The 24682-nt window shown below is 50.2% G+C and overlaps 1 protein-coding gene across 1 annotated transcript in view; it reads right to left on the bottom strand.

Moving 5' to 3' along the window:
- The window catches only part of MMUT (methylmalonyl-CoA mutase), a 267755-nt gene that overhangs the window by 155575 nt on the left and 87498 nt on the right, over positions 1 to 24682 (bottom strand). Inside the window, exon 7 of the mRNA XM_086926220.1 lies at positions 22738 to 22849. Within this exon, the coding sequence (XP_086782346.1) occupies positions 22738 to 22849 (112 nt within the window). The remainder of the gene's footprint in view (positions 1 to 22737; positions 22850 to 24682) is intronic.

Below are 24682 nucleotides of genomic sequence, written 5' to 3'. Positions count from 1 at the left end.
AAGTAATAGTGTTTTATTGTAATGTTGTATTTATTGGAATGTTATTTTATCTTAGCAAGTTTTGACAGGCCGTTTAATTAGAACTGCGTGAAAGAGAATAGCCCGAAAACGGAAGGAATCCCTTTTTAAGCTGCTGGTGAATTAACAGCTACCAGGAAGCACACCACCCATAGTGCCCCTATATCACCCACAACACATGTGCAGTAGAAATAATAGTAAGACAAGACGTGCGCAAAAACGAAACCTGCGGTGGGGCGGGACTTCCGTCTTTGGAAGCCCGCGCCCACAGAGTGCCTGGACAGAAAAGAGCCCCGCGGAGACTGCAGAGTCCGGCGAAGCGGTGAGTGGGGTTAGTTTGGGGGCGGGGGGTGGGGGGGGCGTCTCTGTATGTGCGCGTGTGGGGTGGTGGGGTGGGCGTCTCTGTATTTGCGCGTGTGTGTGGGTGGGGGGGGGGATTGTCTGTGTGTGCTCGTGTGGGCGGGGGTGGGCTGGGGAGGTGTGGTGTGTGTGTGTATGTGTGCACTCGTGTGTGTGTCTCTGTGTGCGTGTCTCTGTGTGCGTGCGTGATCCATGGTGACTGAAGAGCCTGCCGGAATCGGAGCGCGCGACCTGATCCGATTCTGGCAGGCTGCGTGCGTGCGCGTGCCAGTCTGTTGTCCCAAACCTCGTTAGTCCTTGAAAGCCTGAATGATTGCAATAGGACTCCACTGCGACAATCGCTTTCGCGATTGCGTCGCAGTGCGAGCCCTAAAGATCTGGCAAACTGTATCTTGAACTTCACGGTCCTTGTATGACTACAAATGCAGTAACAGATGTGCCTGTTGTTAGAACTGGGATTTCTGGTTGGCTATGGCTTACGCCAAAGCCAGGCAGAAACCACCATTCTAGTCAGGGCAAGGGAGTCACACGCCAAGATAACCCCTGCTCACCCCCTTTGTAGCTTGGCACGAGCAGACAGGCTTATCCCGGAGGCAATGTGTAAAGCAACAACATCCTAGGCACACCACAAAAGGAACTCCACACAAGGTTATATAAAAATAACTTTTGTATTGTCAAAACACATCAGATAGTAATCACACGATATACATTGTGCCAACTGGCACGGGCAATATTCACAAGGGATTATTTACACCAGGACAGGGCCACGTGGGCCACTGTCAGAATCATCAGCACTTAGAAGAACTAGCACTTAGAATAACTGTCACACCAAATAACAATTAAAGATCACAACCAGTAACCACTGGTAACAGGTAGGTACACACTACGCAACACTAATAACCATAGGCCTAGATCACGCATGGACACATAACCTCCCCAGTATAACATACTAGGCAAAGCAAACTTCTAAGCATGAGCACCTTTAGAAGTATAACACAAGCATAAAGGCAAAGCATAACTCACATTTAGGCCTAACAAGTAAAAATACATTAGGCAATCTCTTCACTAGTCTAAACACATTAGACCTACCACCTAAGCATAACTCACATTTAGGGGCGTAAATCATAGTGAAACACAATCTCACTAACACAAACCTCCACAGGAAAAACCATCTCTATAGGTATCAATACAGGGTGCGTAAAACATGCTAAATGCATTACATTTCCTAGCACCACATTTAAAGCACATGTCACATTTAAATCAGATTAGCGCATAAATCACATTAGGGCCTTGCGCCCTATCCACATACCAGCCCCCATGGCCAACTGGCATTCTCAAGAAGGGTCTCAAATGCCCTATGTCCAGAATGTCAGGGCGCGCTGCCAATGCAGCGCCAGTCAGGGGGGCGCCACCGGCGCAAACCTAAACGTTGCAGCTGTCAACTAATTGCTGGGCAGCTGGGAATCAGCAATGCTGCGACAGGGCCCTCACTGACCCTACAAACCAAACTGCGCCCACTGTTGGAGCCCTCTAGGCTCTGAAAATAACGAGGCATAAGTGTGGGCAAGCACACGGGCCTTTAAAGGAAATATAGTCCCCTCTGGAGCCATCTAGGCTCAGGAACTAACGCTGTGCCCGTTGGAGCCCTCTGGCTCTGAACAAAAGGTGGGGCAAGGTGGGAGCCTCGCAGGCTCTAGCAACCAAAACAACTGTGCCCCTGAGTCTCTCGTGGGCTCTAAAGAAATAAATGCGACACTTAGGAACCTCGCAGGCTCAAAGTAATAATGTAATGCCGCCTGAGCCTCGTGGGCTCGAACAACTGTGGCCCACAACGTTGGAGTCCCTCTGGGGGGACTCTAGAACAACTGGGGCTCGTAAATAAAAATGGGCAGGTTGAGCCTCTCAGGGCTCGTAGCACAAATTGCCCGCTTGGAGCCTCTCAGGGCTCATAAACGAATAGGCCCCCCGGAGCCCTTCAGGCTCTTACTCACAGGGGCCTCGCTCTGGAGGGGCGGGGCGGGCACCGGCAATGTGCCCCGACGCTCCCCCCCGGGTATCGGCAATGTGCCCCGACGCTCCCCCCTCCTATGCAGGCACTCTCCAGTGGAATGACGGCTGTAGTAGGAGAGCTCCCGCTCCTCGGGGCTCTCGTGCGCTGCGATCACCGGAAGGCTCCGCTGCAGCACTCCTCTGGCGGCCGCACTTTGCTTGGTGCCGCGGGCGGGGCTCTTCCTCTCCGGGGCCTCGCCGCTTCACTCCGAGGCTCTTCCCTCTCGATGCAGGAGCGCGGGGTGGGCTCCAGTCGGTTTCCTGTTGTCCCACTTGTCCCGCCCCCGGCCTGCCTGACTTCCGGTCCGGGCGCCGGCAGGGACAATCCCGGGCACAATTTACGGGCCAAGCGAGGGGTGGGCAACCTCGGAAGTGGAATAAAAGCGCTACCAAGCGCTTAGGGGCAAAATCAAGCGCTCCCAGGCGCTAGTGTAAAATAAAGCGCTCTCAAGCACTAGGGGCCAAAATAAAAATGCTCCCAGGCGCTAGGGCACCACAAACACCCACTGTAGCAGAAAAAAAAAGTCCTGGGGCAAAGAAGGTGGAGCACAGCAGCTCCCAACAAAGAAAAGTCTTCCATCTCTCCCAGGAAAGGCAGAGGGGTCCCAGGAATTCCTCCAGCAATTCAAGGCATCCAGGGGCTGGGCAGGGCCCTGGGAGGCAAGCCTTCCCCTGGGCCCAAGCAGCAGCACGCCCCTGGTAGATTCAAGCCAGGAAACAAGAACATTTTACAAGAGGTCACAGCCTCTTTTTATACACAAAAATCCCTTTGTCTAGCAGGGTGAAGGCAATGTAAGAACCAGCTACAACTGGTTATGGGGAACTCCCTTTCACTGGCCAGGCTAGGGACATCAGACGCACCACAGGGGGTGGAGCCAGCACTGTGGAGGGAAAACCCAGGCCTATTCAGGTTCCAGGTGTACCCCTCCCTCACATCAGCATGCTAATCTCTCCATTCACCACCGGGGCAGACCCATCCTGACTCCTGGAGCCAGGATCACCAGCCAGCTCCAGCCAATCACACACCAGACACAAATTACACTAACATGCCAACTTCTAGAAGTGGCACTTCCACACTAGACACAATCATGCCTCATACATCATTGCGCAAGAATTCAATCTCACGAGTTCGCACATACCAAACTCGACCCTGCACTCCCCACTCATCAGGAACTACCATGGTCACGCATATTCCCCATGCATTCCTATGGGGAACACACAGAGAGCGCACGCACTTCACACTGGACCACAGTGAAAAAGTGCGCAGAGACCTAAAATCACCAACACCAGGTTACAGAAACAGGCTAGGCAAAAGCAAAAAGTTTCGGGGTGAACCTGCCAAAAAGGGCCAGGTCTAACACCTGTGCACGCGATTACAGTCACCAACCTTTTTTTAGGTCTCGGCTGGCGATAGTAGCGCACATGCGCTGCTCTCGGCATTCAAGAGCTTCTTGGAATCAATACAGAGTCCAAAGGGGTGTCTCAGCTCGGCCCCTAATTTCTATTGGTGTGTTATGTAGATTCATAGCTAATGCTAAACGGAGACTTCTAATTGTAACTAAGGCTATTTAGTCCCTCCTGGTTGCCACCCTGTCCTATTTTGGCCCGCCCACCGGGATTGCATCGTTTACTGGCGGCGGGAGACAGTGTCTCCTAATTAGCCGCTACCCACTTTTTTGTTATCAATTGGCTTTGGCAAAGGCAGCCGCATGTTTATTTTTGCATTATGTTTTCACTTAAAGTAAAAATGCAATGCGATTATAAACAAGCGTCTGCCTTTGCACACACACGGACTGTTTACCTTGCATGCAAGCAGTGCAACCATCTCAGCGTTGCTTCTGTGTATGCGTACATTTTGGCTCCGAAAGTAAGCCCTATATGGCTGAGCCCGAAATGCGCCCACACAAGATCACTTTTTACTGTTCAATAAAAGCACCTCTGGAGGATGAGGTGACCCCTTCCCTGCCGCTCGTTTTTAAGTCAGGAACTAACCGAAGCTCCGTTGAGGAGAATTTGTAAAAGTTATGTTGGGGCGGAGACCGCGGTGACAAAGGTCTCAGCAAAAAAATGGCAGAAAAAAGGGAAAAATGCCGTATCTCTCTGTTGGCACCTTTCCCTTCGCCGCGCTGCACTCGGGGGTTTGCGAAGGTTCCCACGGAGTTGCGCAGGTAGTTTTGCTGTGAAAGCGAAATAAAGGCTTCCTGCCCTGTGATTGAAAAGGAGAATCCTTGGCTCTATGGCGTCTGCTGCTAGCCTCGGTCTTGATCGAAAACGGGGACGCAGACTCACCTAACTGATGATTCCCGGCTCCGGCTCAGCCCTCTTGGGATGAAGGGAGGAACTGCAGCTTGGTTCCACAGGCTTTCCCTGGTGCGGTTTCCTTCGCAGGTGTATAGGGTCATCTGGTGCATGTTCTCACAGGGGCTGTAGTGACACCTCTCAGGGATGGGGTGCAGGAGGCAAAGTCTCTGTTCACCTGCGTCCGGCGATTCTGGAGCTTCTGCTCAGCTTGCGAGGTGCGCCGTGGCTGGAGGTACTGGAGTCCTGCCGTAGGGTTTTGCTGTGCACTCTTACCGGCTCCTGCTTTAGGGGCCCTGGATGAATTCTAGCCCCGAATGGGCTCGCAGTAAAAATTCTTGGACCGGATATTAAAAGTGATCCTGCCAGGCTCACGGCCAGGGTCTCCTGAACGGGGTCGGCTCCCCCTCCTTCTAGGCGGCGGCAGGTTTAGTTAAACTGTTCTGTTGACATTGAGGGTTTACATTGGCTCAACAACCTGTGATTATGGGCAAATCACTTTATCTCCCGGTTCCTAGAAAAAGTTAAAGCCATTTGCTTTGCTATACAATACCATTAGCAAAGCAAATGGCTTTAACTTAATGAAAGGCGAGACCTATTGCATTTTCAAAGCTTGTTCAGGGTAGTAAATAATTGATAGGAAACTGAAGGCAACAAAGTGCTTCTACAGTAGGAAAGAACAAGTAAAGAAGGTAGTGCTCAAAGGAGTAGCAGTAAAGAAGATTGCCCAGAGGAAGTCCATCTGGGTTCTTCTGAAGAGAGTGAGAAGATACAGTCCATTCGGTCAGAAGTGCTGAGTGCACAGCTGGATAGAGTGCTTTCTTTAAAAGCTAGGATTTAAAGTAATGGATACGGTGCTGTAATGCATCCAGGAGTAGGTATGCTACTGCGAGGCACAGATGCAATCAGAGTGCTTCAGGCTGACACATACACTCAGCCCTTCAAAAACATAACAAGCATTTACAATGCAATGGTCTCGGCATTTTTTAAGTTAGAGCTATTGGCATTACTCATGACATTATTTTTATTTATGTTTTTTTTTTAAACATAAATAAATGTCATGGTCATTTACAAAAACACATGGAGGCAGCACAAAAATAAAAGTAAATTCCAGAAGCAATGAGTCATGTAAAAAATATATGTTTTTCTTTATTGATTTTTTTCTTTTAGAAGGTGCACAAGACAGCCAACGCTGTCAACATAGGTTTCAGATCACTTGACCTTGCCCTGACGAAGCTCCCAAGTTTGGGGAGCGAAACACGTTGGCTGTCTTGTGCACCTTCAAAAAGAAAAAAATCAATAAAGAAAAACATATTTTTTACATGACTCATTGCTTCTGTAATTTACTTTGATTTTGGTGCTGCCTCCATGTGTCTTTGAACTTTTCTCTGGAAATCCAGTGGGACCCAACCACAGCAGGTCTCGGAGGTTGTACAGCACAAGAGACTTGAGATCATATGGGAACTTGAAGTTTGAGGTGCTTTCTTGGTTGGACCGCTGTGGAAAATTGTTTCATTGTCATTTACAATGCCAATAGCAAGGCAGGAGAGCAAGCACAAGCAACGAGGGGGCAGGACAGCAAGCACAAGCAACGAGGGGGAGGGACAGCAAGCACGAGCAACGAGGGGGGGGGCAGGACAGCAAGCACAAGCAACGAGGGGGGGGCTGGACAGCAAGCACAAGCAACGAGGGGGCAGGACAGCAAGCACAAGCAACGTGGGGGGGGCAGGACAGCAAGCACAAGCAACGGGGGCAGGGGAACAAGCACAAGCAACGAGGGGAGGACAGCAAGCACGAGCAACGAGGGGGGGCAGGGGAGCAAGCACAAGCAATGAGGGGGGAGGACAGCAAGCACGAGCAACGAGGGGGGTAGGGGAGCAAGCACAAGCAACGAGGGGGCAGGACAGCAAGCACAAGCAACGGGGGCAGGAGAGCAAGCACAAGCAACGAGGGGGGGCAGAACAGCAGGCACACGCAACGGGGGCAGGGGAGCAAGCACAAGCAACGAGGGGGGGCAGGACAGCAAGAGGGGCAGGACAGCGAGCACAAGCAACGGGGGGCAGGGGAGCAAGCACAAGCAACGAGGGGGGGAGGACAGCAAGCACGAGCAACGAGGGAGGCAGGACAGCAAGCACAAGCAACGGCAGGACAGCAAGGGGGGCAGGACAGCAAGCACAAGCAACAGGGGGCAGGGGAGCAAGCACAAGCAACGAGGGGGGAGGACAGCTAGCATGAGTAACGAGGGGGGCAGGACAGCAAGGGGGGGCAGGACAGCGAGCACAAGAAACGGGGGCAGGGGAGCAAGCACAAGCAACGAGGGGGGAGGACAGCAAGCACGAGCAACGGGGGACAGGGGAGCAAGCACAAGCAACGAGGGGGGAGGACAGCAATCACAAGCAACAAGGGGGCAGGACAGCAAGGGGGGGTAGGACAGCGAGCACAAGCAACGGGGGGCAGGGGAGCAAGCACAAGCAACAAGGGGGGGGAGGACAGCAAGCACAAGCAACGAGGGGGGTAGGGGAGCAAGCACAAGCAACGAGTGCACAAAATAATAATAAAATAGGAAACAGGACATAAAAATACAGCCCAGCAGACTCCCCTTGTTAGATTTTTCGTTCTGCTGGAATTTAACTGTCATCCAAAAGAAAGTCAATCCCAGACTTTCCACACATTAAAAACGGCGATAAACATCCATTACTGGAATGACTCCTGCCGGGACCCGTTGCCTGAGATTAGGAGCCGGAGGCCAGGCCGCGTCTGACAACAATATCCAGCATTAATCCCACAATGGACGGGCCGTGACGTCAGCGCCTCCGCCTGATGCTCAAGTACGAGGCACATCTGGAAAGAAGAATCTCGGGCCTTTTTATTTATCCTTAAATAGGAATCTGTGTCCGACTCCGCGGCTCCGACAAACGCCCTCGAGCCTGTGAACATCACCAGCAGATGCGGGCCTTCTTGGCCATAATACAAGCACTGTGGGCCGAATCAATCAATCAATCAATCACAGACATTTATATAGCGCACTACTTACCCGGAGGGTCTCAAGGCGCTAGGGGAGGGGGGGGAGGGGGGGAGTGCTGCTACTGCTCGAATAGCCAGGTCTTGAGCTTCTTCCTGAAGGAGAGGTGGTCTTGGGTCAAGCGCAGGTCGGGAGGGAGGGAGTTCCAGGTCTTGGCGGCCAGGTAGGAGAAGGACCTTCCTCCTGTTGTCGTTCTTCGGATGCGGGGGACGGCGGCGAGGGCGTGGCTGGCTGATCGGAGATGTCGTTTGGGAGCGTAGAAGTTGATGCAGTTGTTGAGGTAGCTCGGGCCTTGATCGTGTAGGGCTTTGTGTGCGTGGGTGAGGAGGCGGAAGGTGATTCTTTTGTTGACGGGGAGCAAATGCAGGTCTCTCAGATGTCTAGAGATGTGGCTGTGTCGTGGGATGTCGAGGATGAGTTTGGCTGAGGCGTTCTGGATCCGCTGGAGTCTCTTCTGGAGCTTGGCGGTGGTTCCGGCGTAGAGGGCGTTGCCGTAGTCCAGTCGGCTGGTGACGAGGGCCTGGGTGACCGTCTTCCTGGTCTCGGTGGGGATCCACCGGAAGATTTTCCGTAGCATGCGCAGGATGTTGAAGCATGACGAGGAGACGGCGTTGACTTGTCTGGTCATGGTGAGGGAGGAGTCCAAGATGAAGCCCAGGTTGCGTGCGTGGTCTGTCGGTTTGGGTGCGCTGCCCAGGGCGGGGGGCAACCAGGAGTCGTCCCAGGCGGAGGGCGAGGAACCCAAGATGAGGACTTCCGTCTTGTCTGAGTTCAGTTTCAGGCGGCTGGTCGTCATCCACTCGGCTACGTCTTTCATCCCTTCGTGAAGGTTGGCTCTGGCGAAGGCGGGGTCGTTGGTCAGGGAGAGGATCAGCTGGGTGTCCTCAGCGTAGGAGATGATGTTGAGGTTGTGTTGGCGTGCGATGGCCGCGAGGGGGCTCATGTAGACGTTGAAGAGGGTGGGGCTCAGCGAGGATCCTTGAGGGACGCCGCAGATGACTTCGGTGGCCTCTGACTTGTACGGTGGTAGACGGACTCTCTGTGTTCTTCCGTCGAGGAAGGAGATGATCCATTCCAGTGCCTTCTCCTGGAATCCGACGTTGCTGAGGCGCTGCATTAGGGTGCGGTGGCAGACAGTGTCGAATGCTGCGGAGAGGTCTAGGAGGATGAGGGCCGCTGTTTCTCCGTTGTCCATCAGGGCTCGGATGTCATCGGTGGCAGCGATGAGGGCGGTCTCGGTGCTGTGGTTGGCTCGGAAGCCAGACTGTGAGGGGTCGAGGGATCCATTTGTCTCGAGGAAGGCGGACAGCTGCTTGTTGACGGTCTTCTCGATGACTTTGGCTGGGAACGGGAGGAGCGAGATGGGGCGGTAATTCTTGAGTTCGGTGGGGTCCGCTGTAGGTTTCTTTAGTAGGGCGCCGAGTTCGGCGTGCTTCCAGCTCTCCGGGAAGGTGGCGGTGTCGAAGGAGGTGTTGATGATGTCCCGCAGGTGGGGTGCGATGACGCGTCGGCCTTGTTGAAGACGTGGTGAGGGCAGGGGTCGGTCAGAGATCCGGAGTGGATGGAGTTCATCATGCGGATGGTGTCTTCGGTGCTGATCGGAGTCCAGGCGCGGAGGGTGGTGGTGGGGGGCGGTGGTTCGGTTGTGGCGTGCGTCGGTTGAGTGCTGAAGCTGTTGTGTATGTTCGCGATCTTGTTGTGGAAGTAGGAGGTGAGGGAATTGCAGAGGACTTGCGATGGGGTGATGTCGTTGTTTCCGGCGTTGGGGTTGGAGAGCTCTTTGACGATGTTGAAGAGTTCCTTGCAATTGTGTGCGTTGTTGTCCAGCCGGCCCTTGAAAGCAGTTTTCTTAGTGGCGCGGATCAGTTGGTGGTGCTTCCGGGTGGCAAGCTTGAGGGCGGTCATGTTGTCCGGTGTTGGTTCTCTTCTCCAGGCTTTCTCGAGGGCTCGGCAGTTCTTCTTGGAGCTCTTGAGTTCGTCGGTGAACCATGGGGCCTTCTTGCTGCCGGTCTGCTAGGCGGGGTCCTCAGTGGGACGAGTTCGTCCGCGCAGTTTTTGATCCACTTCGTGAGGTTGTCGGCGGCCTGGCTGGGGTTCGCTGAGCTGGCGGGGGGTGCTGGCTCAGGGAAGCGGCGAGCTGGTCGGCTGTGATCTTGTTCCAGCTTCTTCGAGCAACCGGTTGCTGGTGGTGGTGGACCGTCGTTCTTCTGAAGGTGAAGTGGACGCAGCTGTGGTCCGTCCAGTGGAGTCCAGTGGCGTGGCTGAAGGCGATGTCTTTGCTGGATGAGAAGACGGCGTCGAGTGTGTGTCCGGCGAGGTGGGTGGGGGTGGATACCAGCTGCTTGAGTCCGAGGTTGGCGAGGTTGTCGAGCAGGGTGATGGTGTTGCGGTCGTTGTTGTTCTCCAGGTGGAAGTTGAGGTCCCCCAGGAGGATGTAGTCAGCGGAGGGATATAATTGCATTCTTCAGGAAAATCAGATTAAGAAAATTCTTTCAAGATAAAGAGGAGAATATATATGATTCCATAGCACAAAGGAACAATGAGATTTCATTACCCTCTTCTTTCACTCCTGGTTTAGAGCAGCTAGGGCCAGAGGTAGCTGCCTTTGAACTTGTAGTTATGAAGAGATTAGAAAAAACCTTGGAATACATTCCTAAACCTAAATATAATCTAACTTTGCAAGAATCAATGGCCCTTAAAGATTTCACAGACAGTAAGGAAGTTACGAAAAAGGGAGCTGACAAGGGAGGAGCTGACAAGGGAGGAGGGATAGTTGTCCTAAATTCGAGTGATTATGAACAGAACATGAAAAATATGCTAAGTGACAGCTCCACCTACCTACAGATTAATAGCAATCCCATCAAGATGATTACCAGAAAAATTAGTGTTCTAACTAATGAGGCTTTACTAAAGGGCGACATCACTGCCAAAGATCATGAATTTCTTAACACCAATAAATTTAAAACCGCATGTATTTACGGACTCCCGAAAATACACAAAAGCCTGGAAAACCCTCCATACAGACCCATAGTGTCAACTATAGGAACCCCCACAGAACCCCTCTCTAAATTTGTTGATCATTTTTTAAGACCTCATATCCCCAAGATCAAATCGTATGTGAAAGATACATGCCACATGATCAACACAGTGGAAAACTTAGACATCGTACCGGGGAGAGATATTCTAGTAACCCTAGATATCGAATCCTTGTACAGTAATATACCTATAGATGAAGCTATTAGAGCAACAGACTGGTTTATAGAGAAACATAATATCAACTGTCCAAAAAAATTTCTGATAGACTGTCTGTTTATAGTGCTCACTGAGAATGTTTTTGAATTTGGGGACAACATCTACCGCCAATTGAGAGGCGTAAGTATGGGAGCCTCGGTTGCCCCTTCAATAGCCAATATTTATATGTCCTACTTTGAGGAGCGTTTCATAGAGAATGAAATTGCGCCCTTTTTTGAGTCGATTTCCCATTGGTCCAGATACATTGATGACATCTTTTTTATCTGGACCAATGGGAAAGACGCTCTACTTGAGTTTCTAGAATGGATTAATCTCACCAACAGTAACCTTAAATTCACCGCCCATTATGATGAAACTCAGGTTGAATTTTTGGACCTTTTGATCAGAGTTAGGGACAAAAAGTTGGAGGTAGATCTATTTGTAAAAGAGACAGCTCGTAACACCTTACTGCATTTCAGCAGTTTCCACCCTAAGTGCCAACGGGAAAGCATTCCATTCTCTCAATTTTTGAGGGTTAGGAGGAACTGTTCTAATCTGTCAGACTACGATAAACAGGCAGCAATCATGCGGAGCAAATTTCGTGATCGAGGATATCCGCACAGGCTGATAAGAGATTCCTACAAACGCGTTACTTGCCCCTAAAGAGAAACCAACTAACGATCGCATCGTCTGCGTCACTACCCATTCAACAATGAATGAGCGTATTAGGCAGATTGTCAATGCGAATTGGCATATTCTAAACTGCAATCCGTCCTCCACCACTACCCTAGCGAAACCTTTGTTCGCCCATAGGAGAAATCGGAATTTGAAGGACAAAATTGTCCATTCGAAATTTAGCTCTAGGTTACCAAATGGGAACCATACCCAGAGATCAATCCTGACGAACCTACCAGTACGCGGCACAGTCCCGTGCTCTTCTTGCAAATCCTGTAAGAACATCATAGGAGGAGAGCTATTCACCCATAATGGTTCCACCTTTAAAGCAACTGACCTTTGGAACTGCAAAACCGCCAATGTGGTTTATTTCATCAGCTGCCCATGTGGGTTGGGGTATGTTGGTGAAACATGCAGATCGATCCAAACTCGACTAACGGAACACAGATCTGCTATCAAGACTCAAAAACTGAATGCACCGTTAGTGAAGCATTTTCTGGAAATGCAACACACATCTGATGAAATCCACTGGCGGGTTCTAGAAAAAATTAAAACAGCAGACAATAAAGGAGGATGTGCTATCCGCAAAAAACGTGAGGTTTTTTGGATTTTTGTTCTGGACACGCACAAAAGAGGATTGAATAATGAAATCCCCTGGGAGAATGCGATCTGCACTGTGTAGAATAAATATCACAGTCATGAATGGACCTCTGGTTCTGGTACTAAAGTAGATAAGAACTTCTGGACGCGCATGAGACACTCTTTTCTTGTGCACGAGACACTTTTTGTACACTACGCCCGGTACTGATTCCTTAGAATTAACTTTTTCTCCCTTATTAAATTAATTACGGAACACTTTCTTTCCTTTCATCCATTTATTGATTAAGTAATTCCCCTTTTTATTCTCTACATTAAAATATTTCCGTCTCCATTCTGCACTTAGATGCATGGACACCATTCTGAAACAATATGGCATAATTGAGTATTTCCATGCAATCCATCCAAGCTTACATGGAATCCGGTATTTCCTTCTTCCTTTTTAAAGACGCCTCTTTAAATGGGTAATTATTTCCTCTAAAAGCGCAACTTTCCCTTTAAAAAACCATCAGGATGGCCATGACGTCAGTAGCAATCATGTATCGTTCGGCCTTTTAAATGAGCACCTGTGAACCGGCAGGGTCATTCAACACTTCCAACGGCTGCGGGACGCCGGTTTAGATTGCAAACACGGCTCCCGCGGGTTGATGAAACGGCTCATTCCTCACCGTTTCTAGGTAAGCGCGCGGTACTTTTAAGCCTGCTTTGCACCCTGCCACGTACGTCCATAGACGTTTGATACTAATGGGCATTTTTCTATCGGTTTCCCTTGCAGCGCAGCTTTATTTATTTGCGGCTGTGGGAGCTAACGTGTATCCAAATAGAAGCTCTGGCGAGCCTTTGTAATTGATCTCTCGGGCTGATGATACGGCGTAACTGACATTGTTTCAAGGTAAACGCGCCGCATTTCTAAGTTGGAATCTCTGCGTAGCATATACATTTTGGTGTAACGTTTTTATGCAATTGCTAATATTGGGCAACATTCTATCGGTTTGTTCAACAGCGCAGCTATACATTTTCCAACAGCTGTGAGGAGCATACTGAGATGGTGATTGAGGCTCCCACACGTTGATACAATTGCTCGCTCCTTCCTTAGGGTAAGCAAATATATGTTACACATCAATGTAACAAAATAGACACTGTTTATTTTATCCCATCATCTCCAACATGGAAAATAAGAAATGCGTTACTTACCTGTAACAGCAGTTATCCAGTATTGGTGTCTTTCATAGATTCACATGCCTGAATCATTCCCCGTCGCCGAGACGGGAGCCTCCGGTACATGAAAAAGTAATGTCCTAAGGACATACATAGAGAATATAGGCCGAAGGGCCTCCCCTTATGGGGCCTTTCCACGTCCTTATGCAAAAGGACCGAACTCTCATCGTTAGCCAATCAGCTCCGACCTCCTTCCAGAACCTTCCCGGGAGGAGCCTCCGTCCCTCAGATTTTCGTACGCACCCAGCTAGGGTGTCGCAATGTAGACCTAGAGGTACGTGAGTCCTTACCGGGGAGGCGGGAGGGTTGCATGTGAATCTATGAAAGACACCAATACTGGATAACTGCTGTTACAGGTAAGTAACGCATTTCTTATCCAGTATTTGGGTGTCTTTCATAGATTCACATGCCTGAATCAGAGTAGCCAGCAGTTATACATGCATAGTGGTAAGGCACATTCTCACATACAGTAGGCCTATAGAAGTACAGGCAACCTGAGAGAAAACATGGTAATATATATTCATGCATATAGCAGAGAAAACCATTAAGAATGTGCATACCTGGATGGCGGGACGAGGTAAGGCTCACCTTATTGGAAGAGATGGCGCAGCACCGCTTGTCCCACTGCAGCGTCCCTCTGCAGTTCGATGTCCAGGCAGTAGTGCCTGGAAAAGGTATGCGGGGACTTCCATGTCGCCGCTCGGCAGATGTCCAGGATCGTCACTCCAGCGAAGAGCGCCGCTGACGTTGACATCGCTCTGGTCGAGTGGGCAGCCACTCGATCTGTCAAAGGCCGTCCGGCCTGATCATGGCAGAAAGCAATCGCTGAAGAAATCCAGCGTGAGATGCTCTGTTTTGTCAAGGGCAACCCCATGCGCGGGTTGCTGTAGGCTACAAAGAGTTGAGAAGACTTCCTGACGTCTTTGGTCCTGTCCAAGTAGAATTTGAGACACCTTTTAATGTCCAGGGAATGCAGCGCCCTTTCCGCTGCCGTGGAAGGGTCCGGAAAGAACGACTTGAGGACAATTGGTTCGTTCAGATGAAAGTCTGACGGCACTTTAGGAATGAATCTAGGGTTGGGCCTGAGTACCACTCGGTCGTGCCTGAATTGGAGATACGGTTCCTGAATGGACAGCGCCTGAAGTTCGCTGACCCTTCTGGCCGACGTCAGGGCTAGCAGGAGAGCCGTTTTCCAGGAGAGATGCTTGAGCGATGCCCGGTGTATGGGCTCGAATGGGTGTTTCATTAATTGGTTTAGCACCAAGTTCAACTGCCAGGTTGGAGGAACTTTCCGAGGCCTCGGAAAGGATCTGTAAAGTCCTTTTAGAAATTGCTTTACCAGTCGACTGGACCAGAGGGAGGGTCCCGATGGGGTCCTGGTGAACCTAGAAATCGCAGCCAGATGAACCTTAATGGAGGCGTGAGCCAGTCCCGATTGAGCCAGGTGCAGTAGGTACGGTAGCAGTTGTACTGGGGTGACCCGGAGCGGGTGTAAGTCTTGTTCCGAACACCACACGCAGAACCTCTTCCATTTCAGCGAGTAGGTCTTGGTCGTGCTGCTCGCTCTCGCTTTGGCCAGTACCTCCCTGCAGTCCTGCGGTATGTCTAGCTCCCCGAACTCACGGTGCTCAGGAGCCAAGCCGATAAGTTGAGCGAACGGAGGTTCGGGTGGTGTACCTGGCCTCCGGACATTGTCAAGAGGTTCGGGAGTTGTCGCAGGTGAATCGGGGGCCTGATGGATAGGCGAAGAAGATCCGAGAACCAATGTTGTCTCGGCCAGTACGGAGCAATCAGTATCAGCGTGCACGGTTCTGTCCTCATCTTCCGGAGGAGCCTCGGTATCATCGGGAACGGCGGAAAAGCGTACGCAAACACGCTGGACCAGCCGATGGAAAAAGCATTTCCCAGCGACCCCCGTTGGGGATGCCAGCTTGCGTAGCTTCGGCATTTGGTGTTCTCTGCCGTCGCGAAGAGATCGATCCTCGGGGTGCCCCATTGTGAGAAGACGTGGGCCACCGTGTCGCCGTTGAGCTCCCATTCGTGGGAGAGAGAGGTCTGCCTGCTGAGGGCGTCCGCGATAGTGTTCTCCTTCCCTGGAACGTACTCCGCCTTGAGGGAGAGGCCGTGCGCCACCAACCAGTTCCAGATTTTTTGCGATTCTCTTGAGAGAGAGAGAGATCGCGTTCCCCCTTGTTTGTTCAGGTAGTGCATCGTCGTGGTGTTGTCTGTTTTGACGAGCACAGGGGAAGAGCCGATGCGTGGCAGGAAGGCCTGTAGAGCCAGGTACACTGCCCTCAGCTCCAGGAGGTTGATGTGTAGTTGTGTCTCCTGGGCGTCCCATTTGCCGCTGACTCGAAGGTCTAACAGTACTGCGCCCCAGCCTTCCAGTGAGGCATCGGTCGTGATGACCAGTGGTGCCGGCGGCAGGAGGAACGGCAATCCGGCCGTCAGGTGAGTCCTGTTTCTCCACCACAGCAGGGCCTTTATGATGGCCGGCGTGATTGTGAGAATGTCGTCGAATGAGCCTGAACACTGTTTCCATTGTCTCGCCAACGCTTCCTGTAGGGGGCGCATGCGGAGCCTGCAGTGCGGTACGAGGAGAATGCATGAGGACATCATCCCTAGCAAGGAGGTGAACGTCCGGACCTTGATGCGAGGCTTCTTGGCCACCGCCGCGGCCAGAGACAGTACTTTGCAGATCCTGTCCTCTGAGGGGAAAGCCTTCGCACGCTCCGTGTCCAGGGTTGCCCCCAGGAAGGTGATCCTCGTTGACGGAGTAGTGCACGATTTTTTGAGGTTGATCGTCAGACCCAGCTGTTGGAAAAGAGCGCTGCAGGCGTTGAAGGAAGCCAGCGCGTCCTCCGGGGAAGGAGCCTTCACCAGCCAGTCGTCCAGGTAGGGGAACACCTGGTGACCCCTTTGTCGCAGGAAGGCAGCCACGGGCGCCAAGCACTTCGTGAAGATACGTGGGGCAGATTTGAGGCCAAACGGCAAGACCTTGAACTGGTAATGTCTGCCCGCTATTTCGAACCTTAGGTATTTCCTGTGCCTGACGAGTATGGGGACATGGTAGTAGGCGTCCTGTAAGTCCAGGGAGACCATCGAGTCGCCTTTTTCCAGTGCTCCTAGGATCTCCTGGATTGTGACCATCCGGAAGGATTGACTCCTCAGGAAGGCGTTGAGCGCCCGGAGGTCTAAGATCGGCCTCCACTTGTCCCCTTTCTGTTGGACCAGGAAGAAGTGGGAATAAAAACCCTTCCCCTTCTGGGAGTCCGGGACCTTTTCGATGGCTCCTTTGACCAACATGGCAGAGACTTCCTGGAGAAGGAGGTGCAGGTGTCTGTGAGCACGCCTCAGCGGAGGGGTGTTGGGAGGGGTGTTGACCAGTTCGAGGGAATGTCCAAATTGAATTATTTGTAGTACCCACCGATCCGTAGTGATTTTTCGCCAATTGTGGAGGAAGTGGGTCAGTTTTCCCCCAATTCGAAAGGATTGAGACGGTGGTGGGACTGGCTGGAGTAAGTGGTCACTGGCGGCCGCCAGCGCCCTTCTTGGCGGATTTGCCTCTGAAGGACGATCTCCCATCGGATGACTGTCGGGACTGTTGTTTCTGCTGGGGTTGGTTCCTGTTGCCATAGGAATAGGACGACCGATTTTGGTAGGAACCTCTGTAGGAGTACTGACCCCTGGAGCGGCCTCCCCGAAAGGATTGGTTCCGGGACTGGAGGGAGCCCAGAGCCCTCGCCGTGTCGGTGTCTTTTTTGATGGCCTGGAGTGCCTCGTCTATCTTCTCCCCAAAGAGGAATTGCCCATCGAACGGCATATCCAGCACCTTAGATTGGACCTCCTGCCGAAAAGACGTCGCCTTGAGCCAGCCCTGGCGGCGGAGCACGGCAGCCCCGGCCAACTGGCGGAATCCCGTCATGGCTGCGTCGATGGCGCAGTCGATAATTTCAGCCGCGGAGTTTTGTCCTTCCGCCAGAAGAGCTTTCACCTCGTCCTGGACCGTGGCCGGCAGGCCTTGCAGGTAGGGAGCTATGTCTTCCCATAGCTGGCGGTTGTAGCGGCCCAGGAGGGCGATGGAGTTTGCCACCTTGATGGACATGGCGGATGTGGTGGAGAACCTCTTGCCTATGGTGTCCAGCTTCCTTCCTTCCTTGTCCGGGGGCGCGGACAGCGGCGAGGAGGGGTTTCGGGATTGTTTTTGGGCCGCCTGAGTGACAACCGAGTCCGGTTTGGGGTGGCCGGTCAGGCAGGCAGGAGCGGAGTTCGGGGCCTTATATTTTTTGTCCAGGCGCGGAACCACCGCCGGCACCGAGGCAGGCGTGAGCATCAGCTTCTTGCCCTGTTCCCATAGAAAGTCTATCAGAGGAATAGACTTGGTCGATTTCTGTGTGTGCTCCTTGAAGTCATGGAGGAAGCATTCCGTTTCCGCGGATTCCACCGTCATGTGAAACCGCCTTGCAGCCCTGTCCACCAGTTTGTGGAAACCTCCCACGTCCGCCGTTTCAGAGTGGCGCGGTCTCGGGGATGCCGGGGCAGATGAATGGTGTGATGACGCAGCATCGGCATCGTCGTCTCTGTGGTCCGAGGCGACGTCTTGCACCTCGCCTTCCTCTAAGTCCGTGTCGTCCTCCTCGCTTTCCGATGAGTCCTCCGCCTGTGTTTGCGGTCGGAGTTGGCTCCGAGGACGGGCCGGGGGAGCGGAAGGGTGCGAGGCCGACGGTTGCGGTTGGGTGACCGGTACCTGGGCACCGCTGTCTGCGTCCGGGAACCTTCGTTTATAGTCCTGCACCAGGGATTTCAAATCGTTGACCAGAGACAGTGGCAAACAGATCATCGGTGTTTTCACCGTGTCTACGGTCAGGGAGCTGCCTTGATACGTCACTCCGTCCCGGATCTCTTGGACGTCCTGGTGGTCTTCGTGAACCTCCTGTTCTTCGTCCGACTCTTCACTTTGTAGTGTGTCTTGTTCTTCTTCGGGTGCCAATTCCACCGTTGGGCGAACCGAGGGTGTAGGACTCGAGTGAATAGAGACTTCGACCAATCTCGATTCCTTCCAAGATGGCGCCGGGGTCTCTTCCGACGACGTGCGTGAAGATGGCGCTCCCGCCATGTGTGTTGGTGATTTGGGCACCTCCGTCAGGGTTAACGGTACCAATTTTTGCGGGGATAAGGGTGTCGCCGCCTTACTGATGGTAGGGTCGTGGACTTGAGATGCCTTTGTCGAAGGTGTGGTTTTTGAACTTGACTTCGACTGTTTAGGAGACGAACTTGACCTCGATGTCTTGGGAGACGAGCCTTCGTTATGAGGTGTTTTCGGCGAAGGCGTACCTGAAGATTTAGACCTCTTAGGTGACGATTTAGACCTCTTAGGTGACGAAGAGGCGGCCTTCGAGGGTTTCAGAGGAATGGTCGAGGAGACCGGTGCGCCCGAGGACGCAGTGGTGGTCGTCGTGGTCGCCGCGGAGGGCGATGAGGCCGTAGTAGTCGACACAGTGGTCGTGACTGAGGTGGTCCGCTTAGTAGATGGAGCGGGCTTCTTGAACCTCTGGCCATCCTTAACAGACACGGAGGAGGTGGTGGAGCGTGCCTCCGAAGGCTTCCTGTGCGCCTTCTTAGGAGGAGTGTCTGTCTCTCCAGGGGACTGCACCCTGGGTCTCTTCTTGGAGACTTTGGAGGTCGCGGAGACACTACCCTCGGAAGATTCCAGAGTGTCTCGGACCTTAAGCCTGTCGAGCCATTCGCGAAGGCGAGTTTCCCGTTCCTTAACCGTCTTCTTTGGGAAGGCTCTACACACCCTACACTTGTCAGTGACGTGGTCAGGGTACAGGCAATATATGCACAGGTCGTGCTTGTCCTCCGCTTGAATCCGCTGCTTGCCGCAGGAGGAGCAGGCCCTTAGGAGGGCTTTCTTCTGTGAGTCCGCCATGGACGAAGTTTTCTTATTAGATTCCGACATGTAGTCGATGCTAGGATGAAATCCTTTTCGTACAAGTGAATTTCGGCGAAGTTTGAGACTTCGAATTTTGGAAACCTGAAGAGCTCAGGTTGGAGACTCCCTAGCACAACGTGCGGTAGAAAAATCTGAGGGACGGAGGCTCCTCCCGGGAAGGTTCTGGAAGGAGGTCGGAGCTGATTGGCTAACGATGAGAGTTCGGTCCTTTTGCATAAGGACGTGGAAAGGCCCCATAAGGGGAGGCCCTTCGGCCTATATTCTCTATGTATGTCCTTAGGACATTACTTTTTCATGTACCGGAGGCTCCCGTCTCGGCGACGGGGAATGATTCAGGCATGTGAATCTATGAAAGACACCCAAATACTGGATAATTAGATGTTTTTCCATGTAATCTTCCTTGGCAGTGTGGTTATCTTTTCCACCGGTTGTGAGGAGCCTGTGCATACCGTAATTGAAGCTCCCACAGGTTGATGTAACTGTCGGCCCCTCATCTTATTGGGGTAAGCGCACATGCAGTTATGTTGGTTTAACGTTGAGCTTGGCAATTAAGGAGAATATCTAAAATCTGAAGTCCTTGGAGTTACATGACCATTTGTTTTCACATAAAGCATAAAAGCACATGCTTGCTCTATAACAAGTATTAAAGTACTGTCCTCTATCAGGTGCACGGGCTTCTATTGTGTGAAGTGCATGATAAGGTTTGGTAAACATATTAAAACAAACCCACAATGTTAAGTAAAAACAACCACATTTGGAACTTGATTTTCTCGTTATGGGTTGTCAGAGAAGAATTGATAACTTGATTAAACAAAGATATAAGAATAAGCATAGGCCCTTTATGACAAGCCTCTTTATGGCAAATCTTAGCTAGAGGTTAATACTTGATCTTCCAAATTGATAGGTGGCAAGACCATTTTTACCTATACAGGATCACGATGTTCCACCACAAGTCAAAGGAGAGCTTAATATAACTCTGTTTAATCATATTGCTTTACCATAGGTTTTACATGTCTTTCAGCTTAAACAGTAAGCCAGGTGAAGTGTAAATTCCACCGAGAATAAAAGTGTTGATATATCTACAAGAAAGGATCAGAGAACACTCATCCCGTGTTTCTCCTAGGTAAGACCTCAACGATAGTCTATAGATCCATGTATGTTATATCATTAAAATAATTAGGAATATTCTGATGGGTACAGTCACCACATTGGATTTTCCACAGGATTCCTATTTCCCTGAATCCCCTATACCATCATTAGAACTAGTAACACTCTGATGGGTATAGACACCTCATTAGATTCTCCATAGGAATCTAACTTCCCTGAATCTCCTATCCCTGATTCCTTTGGTACAAACATATAGTCACTGCTTAAATGTATAAATCTTCATTGTAAATATTGTGTAGCTATATAGTTCAGCTGCATTCTATAGGGAGTTCTTGTTATGTAAGCACAGTTTAAATATGTACAATGAATTGTATGTTGGGAGTCAATTGATGTCCCTTTCATGTTTTTAATTTCTTCTGCATATGTCTTACAGATTGATTGTGGCTCCTGATGAAGGCGTTCTGTTAACGCCGAAACGCGCGTCGATGTTATATATTTTTTGCCACTGTTTTATTATGTATAAATTGGTGTAAATTTGTTGAATACAAGTTTTTTATGTATGACTGTAAACTTTTTTTAAATTAATTAGTGCATATGATTTTGCACTGAGTCTTTTTTAATATGAATATGTACATTTAGAAATAAACTTAACCTTGTACTTTTTAATTAGTTGTTGTACTTTTTAATTATTTGTTGTGCTTTACATACGGTTTGTTTCCCTAATTGTAATATCAAATGTTTAATTTTTCACACACTGTCAGCGGAGGGCAGGGCATGCGGGCTGACGAAGTCAGCGATGTCCTCGCTGAATTGTGTGCGTGGTCCTGGGGGTCGGTAGATCAGGGTGCCTCTGAGGGTGGTCTTCGGGTCGGTGCGGATCTGGCAGTGTAGGTGTTCGGCGGTTTTCAGGGTGTCGTCGGTGTTGGTCGTGATGTGGATGATGTCCCTGTGGATGATGGCGATGCCTCCTCCAGTCTGTTTGACGCGGTCTCTTCGGGTGATCTTGTATCCCTCTGGGATGGCGATGGCGATGTCGAACTCTCAGACAGACCCCAAAGTTTGCAAGAGGAAAGAGTGCAGTCGAGAAGTGTGGCTCAGAGAGGCATTACATATCAGACTAGGCCCACAGCATCCCCCGGCCCAGGATACACGCCTCGGAGAGTCAGAACACTGTATTGTGTCAGTCTGTCAAAGACAGGCATACGATATACAATACTAAACATACATCACTTACTATTTAATGACATACCCCAATAAGAGACAAGCTAAAATTATTCCTAATAAAACTAAAAACAATCCACGATGTTGACAAGATCGCTCAAAGAGACAAACGACCTTTGATAAAGTGCTCGGGCTTGGTCCTCGGCCGCTCTAAAGTGCTGGCGCTCAGAAGAAATGCATTGGTTGCGCTTGCAGCGAGCACAAGCAACGAGCACAAGCAACGGGGGGGCAGGGGAGCAAGCACGAGCAATGAGGGTGGGGGAGGACAGCAAGCAAAAGCAACGAGGGCGGTGCGGGACAGCGAGCACAAGCAACGGGGGGCAGGGGAGCAAGCACAAGCACACAACGGCCGCTTCTTACCGTATGGGTTCCTGCTTTGCCCTGCTGCAGTCAAGCCTCCTCACCACGCACGCTGCCTGCACGCGCCAGTCGGCCCTCTGATTGGTTAATAAGGAACACCAATCAGAGAGCTGACTTGAGCGTGCAGGCAGCGTGATGAGGGGCATGCTCTCTCCCGATGACGTCAGGGAGAGAAAGAAGAGAAAAAAACGCCCCCGAATCGGGAAAAGACGGGGCTTAAAGGGAGTGACGCCCCTCTCCTCCAATGGCTGGCCTGCATTTACGAGGCCAGCCAATGGAGAAGATGGGCGGGTTCAAGCCCCCATTCTAAGAAACATTAAATCTCCGGACCGAACTGCGCAAGCGCAGCCTACGGTCCTCAAACTAAAAAAGGCAGGATACAGTATGCTCACTGGACTCTTCCTTCCCCTACATGGTCTAGCCACTGTAACCCTTTGAGTTCTCTTTAAGGACACCCGAGAAGCCACATAGCCAAACGGCCTACTAACTAATGAAGCTGCCAGAAGAGTTCAAGTCAGGGGCAAACAACTACCAACAGAGCTCGCAAACCAGTAAAGACAAGAATCTTGAAAAGGAATTAGAAAACTCAAATATAGATAACAGTCTATACCCCATTGCTAGTTACCTGAATCGATCCTTGCCTGCCTCCGAGCAGCACACTCTTCAATCCGAAGCTTAGGTAATCCCTCTGCAACAGCTCTGGCCATTCCACCCATTTCTTCAATCTCAATAATTTGCTTGCAGAAAAAAACATAAGTAAATAGTAGTTAATCTTTTGTTAAAATCCAATAAGTATTGTTCCCACATTGTCAGAACGCCTTTCAGAGGGCCATGGGCATGCAGGGACAAATGGGCCCAATCGTGGTGTTTGAGGCCTTTTACTCTTGATGACAAACTATAGATCCTGACCAACTGAGCCAAGTACCCCTTCTGTACTTGGCTCTCAGTGGTAATTGTAGCCAAGCCTCCCTCCGGGGGGGGAGGGGGAGGGGGGGGTGTAGATACAGGTCAGTGAACATGACTCATAACTCATAGTGCAAACAGTACAAAAAAGAAATCAATGTCCGGTCTAATACATGCTTTCATATAAAAACATTGGTAAGAAAATGGAGTTTGGTCCTTGGACGGGGGGCAGCTGGACCCAATATAACAATACACAAAACAATTTGCTAGCCCTCCCACTTATTTCGTCTCGCTTACAGCTCATGAGACTCACAAACAAAAGGCCAGATCACTTTGTTTGTATGGGTAATTTTATTTAACCCTTTTACTCATATTTTTTGTTGAAATTTATCAATTTCATGGGCAAGAAGAACACTTCATAAACACTTACAAAAAAATACAAAAACATTTAAACATCATTTCACAGGCAGCGTTCCGTGGCAAAGATTAAGTAAACCCCTATCCCTCCCATTCTTGTTTTATAGCGCGAGTAAGCAGCGCTGCTGTAAAGGACAGGGAACACGCATTCCCGCCACCAATTGACATCGGATTCAACAAAGAAACCAAACACACGGCATGGCGACCGCCGCCCTGTGCAAAAATCTGAAACCTTAGGTATGTGTCTTTTAAACAATTTCACTTCACTTCCAATATTGTCCAAGTGTCACAATGAAGACCGAAACTGAGCGCGACCTTTAATTTCCCACAGGTCGCATAAACTAGATAAAACGAGCAGAATGAGGAAGTGATGTAGAGATCAACGCCAGACTCGATTGAGGTATGAGCGTGCCGTTTTTGGGTCTGTAGCAATCACTAGGTTCCGCTTTAGATGGCCTTGTAAGTCTGTGAATTATTGTTTTACAGAATTAAAGCTCCATTCCATTTGATTTGTGGTGCACAGCCTCTCGTGCCCAATCTGATCCACGAGAGCCCACCGCATTCTACATAAAGGTAAATCAACTTGTTTTAGTGTAGCAATAGCAGGGGGTCTTTTGCTAAAATAACTTGCAAACTTTTAAAACAAACTTCATTTTTTATTTTTTGTGCAGAATCGAAACATTGAGAGAGCCCTGAGGAGAATCTGTAACTAATCACAGATTCGAAACGCGTCGGCAAAACGGCAGATAGATATCCTGAATAATTGCCCTTTCTGGGTTCAATCATCTTTTGTTGGAAATAATTGGAATTGTCTTCTGATTACTGCCGCAGACATTTCTTGTAAACCTTTTCGGTTAACAGTGGTTTGACTAGCTCTCAAACATCAATTATTTTTTCTTTATAGAGTTGATAAATACCATTCGCATGAGAAGTTTGTTGCTTATTGGTTGATACATAGTATATGTGATACGTGTCTAGTAGGTGTAAATATGTATAAATGTTTTTGTAAGTGTTTATGAAGTGTTCTTCTTGCCCATGAAATTGATAAATTTCAACAAAAAATATGAGTAAAAGGGTTAAATAAAATTACCCATACAAACAAAGTGATCTGGCCTTTTGTTTGTGAGTCTCATGAGCTGTAAGCGAGACGAAATAAGTGGGAGGGCTAGCAAATTGTTTTGTGTATTTTCATATAAAAACAAGTATTTTATTTCTAACTCTACACAGGGAAAGGTATACGACATTCAGAA

This window comes from Lissotriton vulgaris, chromosome 6 (genome assembly GCF_964263255.1).
Source record: "Lissotriton vulgaris chromosome 6, aLisVul1.2, whole genome shotgun sequence".
Classification (NCBI taxonomy): domain Eukaryota; kingdom Metazoa; phylum Chordata; class Amphibia; order Caudata; family Salamandridae; genus Lissotriton; species Lissotriton vulgaris.
Note: the sequence above shows the minus strand (reverse complement) of the source record. Positions and strands in the feature narration are given on the sequence as shown.